Source organism: Varroa jacobsoni, unplaced genomic scaffold (assembly GCF_002532875.2).
Source record: "Varroa jacobsoni isolate VJ856 unplaced genomic scaffold, vjacob_1.0 scaffold_180, whole genome shotgun sequence".
Taxonomy (NCBI): domain Eukaryota; kingdom Metazoa; phylum Arthropoda; class Arachnida; order Mesostigmata; family Varroidae; genus Varroa; species Varroa jacobsoni.
The window spans coordinates 13,912-17,753 of NW_019213082.1; the positions used below are offsets into that span (position 1 = coordinate 13,912).

Below are 3,842 nucleotides of genomic sequence, written 5' to 3' on the forward strand. Positions count from 1 at the left end.
AATCGAAAGCCTATACGCTGCTAAAAAATAGTAGGCACTTTTTTATTGAACCAGGATGTTTATATGACAAGTGTGTATTAATCAACATCTACTACAAACATTCAGGGCCATCTCATCCATTCCATGTGATGTTCTATATTTAATTCTACGCTACTCTATTACCAACATTATATGTCGATGTTATTTCCACCTCACCGCGCACCATCTCAGCATAATTGCTACTTTATCTGGGTCTGTCTCGTCGGTGCCGTTTCAGCTGGGCATTCCCCAACAATCTTTCTCATCATCTTTCGTTACATCGTAGAACAGAAAAAACAACGTCTAGATCGAGCGATTTTTGGCTATTCCTCCGCTGCACAGCATCCATAACGGCTATTTTGATGGTGAACGCCGGTATGCGCTCTCGGGGTACCAGATCGGCGCGCGAGCTTCAGAACCAGGGAAACTACACATATCGACAGAAGAGCGTGCCGTGACGTAAAGCGCCGCCAGTGGCCGAACGGAGGAGAGTGTGAACTGCACGGCGAGGGCAGGGAATCGAGTGAGCAGGATCTATGGTTCCTCTCTACGCGCGCAAATCGCTATACATAGCGAATACACGAAGGTATAAGAAGGCAGGCCCCAAACGAACTTTCAAATCTCCCCGAGGATTAACAACGCAGCTGCGATAAGAACAAAACTACAATAATATTATCATCAGCATGAAAAAGGTGAGGCTAGAAAGTTCGTCGAAATTATGCAGTACTAGACCCAGTTGCAATTTTTAAAATAGGCGAAACCAGATGATAAGGGTGAAGCAGTATATTTAACCTACCATAGGATGCGTACGTTTCTCGACAATGCGTTCCGAGTGTAAGTAGAGGCCATGTGTAAAAATGTAGCTGATGTGCTTGGAAGAACTTACAAGTTTCAAAATTTACGTTAAATTGATAGCACAGCCGACAATGCGCAGATCCTAGCATACTGACTGGGTGATTCCTGCCGACATGACCGCAAGAATCGTTCCAAATTAAACTGTTTGGAATTTCCAATTCAGAACTGAACGCGCATGAATATGACATAGATTTTCATTTTACCTAGTGACTTTTGCACTCTGTTACAGTTCGAGATATAGTTGATACTGCTATTTTGGTAAACAATAGTCGCCTATCTGTTACAGCAGACCCAAGTCGAGGCTGTCTTCAACTTGCAAATTTGTTAATAAACTGTATCTTAGTAATAATAATTACATCTTGATAAATAAGCATACATTTGTTAGTAATTAACGTAGTAATTTTAATCGAAAAACATAACTAAATGTTTGTTTTTGCTGTACATTTTAGTTCCTACTATTAACGCTGATTCTGGGTATGGCTGCGGCCGTCCCAGCTGGAGATAAAAAAACTGATATGATGACTGACGACAAACAAACCGATAGCCATAAAACCGGCGTCGAGGAGCGAAGCATTTTCCCCACCGGTTTTGGGGGGGGGTTTGGCACGTTTCCAACGTACGAACAATTTGCTTCACAACACTTCAACCAGGGAGCTGAAGAAGTGAGTAAGAGTGACACGATAAAACGACGCCATTTTGTCTAGTATAAGTTTATCTATTATGGCCAAATCACGTGAGCCTTTAGACAGAACAGACGAAATATCGATCCCCAAGATAAAATGTACTTTCAGACGACGACATCTTAATATTCAATCGAATTTTTCATAGCTAACTAAAGAAAACTGCTACTGGCCTATTGCAGTCAGCTAAACAACAGGGCCAGAATGCCTACCAATACGATCACGGAGCCTCGGGAGTCAAGCAATTTGGTAACAAAGAAAGCTTCGGCAGCAAGGAATCGTTCGGATTCTCTAACACGAATTCGCATAGCCAGGGATCGGGCTTCAACAATCAGGCCGGAGCGTTCAACAAGGGCGGAAGCGCTCAAGGCTTCCAAACTGGTCAACAGGGCTACCAGACGGGTGGTGGTGGCTATGGAGCTAACGGCTTAGGTGGGTACGGAGCTAGCGGCGTCGGCGGGTACGGAGCTAGCGGCATCGGTGGGTACGGCGCTAGCGGCACCGGTGGGTACGGAGCTAGCGGCATCGGTGGGTACGGAGCTAGCGGCGTCAGTGGGTACGGAGCTAGCGGCGTCAGTGGATATGGAGCCAGTGGCATACCTGGAGCCCCAATTGTCCTCGGAGGCATTGGCTACGGGGGTAGCTACGGAGGTAGCTACGGAGGTGCGTCTAGTAGCCAGGGCTTCAAGCAAAGTGGAGGCGCCACCGAACAGTTCGCCGGGCAGGGCGCGTACAGCTACAACAATGGACATTCATCTAGCTCTGGCTTTGGCAACAAGGAAACCTGGGGCAACAAAGAATCGTTCGGCAAGGAGGCTTCTGCCGCCCACGCCGTCGGTGCAGCACATTCGAGCCATGCTTCTGGCTTTACCAAGGGCGGCCACGCTGCAGGTTCTCAAATTGCAAGCAGCTCTGGTGGCACCGGAGCGATCGGCGGGGTCAACGGTGTTGTGCCCGTAGGAGGCTCAGTGGTTAGACCAGTCGGTGAAGGTGCTGGCCCGATTGTTGCCCCTGTCGGAGGGTTCACACCTGTTGGTGGACCAATCGGCGCTCCTCTCGGAGGAGTCATTGGCGGTCCGATTGGAACAGATGGTGTAAGCGGCTCGTACGTCGAGAGCGGCCCGATTGTGAGCGGCGGTGGAATCGGTGGAGGCATTCCCATTGGTGGACTGGCTGGGGTTGGAGGTGTAGCCCCTGTAGGACCAATTAGCCCCATCAGAGGTGCAGGTCCCATTGGAGCCGGTGCTCCCATTGAGGGCAATATTGGCGCAGGTGAAGTTGGCCTAGTAGGAGGTGTGGTACCCGTTAATGGAGTTGGGCCTGTTGGATTCGTTGGAGGAGCGTCTCACAAGGAGGGGTAAGTAACATCGATGATTGTACTTGCATCTATCCAGTTAGATACATTCGAAATTAGACCGCTTCTATAGGCCGTTTCCGTTCGCTCCGCTTGTTACAGGTTCACTCAAGGACAACAAACCGCCGGGGCCGCCAAAGGTAAATCTGTCTTCGGTTATAATCATGGAGGATCCTCCACAAAAACTTTCGGAAACAAAGAGAGCTTCGGATCTAAAGAGTCTTTTGGATCCGAGAGTAGCACGGGAAACGCAGTGGGTGCTAATCAGCAGGCCTATGCTTCTCAGGGATCCCAGAGCTCTTTCGCACAGGGAGGAAAAGAGAGAGCAGTGGTTGCCTAATCACCCATCTGTGATCAATTTGCAATAAACTGAAACCTATGCACTTTTCTAATGATACCAATATAACGAAAGGTATACGTTTGCCACGAGTAGTCAGCCCAAAAGCAACTAGATGTACATAAACAAGTAGCCAACAGACGAAATAGATTCGAGCAGAAGAAGCTTATCGAAAAAGGCTGTGATTCAGAGGACAACAAAATGGTGTCAATAAACTAGATGGTTCAGTAAATTTTTACAGGTTAATTACTGATGTCGTTCTTATAGATAAATAACTCAAGTAATTACATGATAATGCTACCACTCCAAGATCAATTAGAAGTGTCTGTCAAATATGTGAAATGTGTTTGTCGTTTATTTGATGATAGGAAATTCATTACGCTTTGCATTGCTTTGTCCGGGCGAGTTATCGATCACTAAAACGTACAGTTTGCTGTATACCGGTGATTTGTATTTGAACCACAACAAACACAAGTTTTATAAACACTCATCACGTGTATTATTAAATATCTCATTTCGTATCGTTAGCGATATTAAATAATGGCGTGTTTCTTTTGAGACAGGTGCTGATCCGCGATTTAGATCCGATAAAGACAGA

General features: G+C 46.7%; 1 protein-coding gene across 1 annotated transcript; it reads left to right on the top strand.

The window, feature by feature from the left end:
* The first annotated feature begins 572 nt into the window (after positions 1-572).
* On the top strand, positions 573-3,490 carry LOC147753842 (uncharacterized). Its single transcript, XM_086973016.1, has 4 exons — positions 573-710; positions 1,323-1,535; positions 1,736-2,910; positions 3,010-3,490. Exons 1-4 carry the CDS (start codon positions 702-704, stop codon positions 3,245-3,247), a joined length of 1,635 nt encoding a protein of 544 aa, XP_086829142.1. The 5' UTR covers positions 573-701; the 3' UTR covers positions 3,248-3,490.
* The last annotated feature ends 352 nt before the right edge of the window (positions 3,491-3,842 follow it).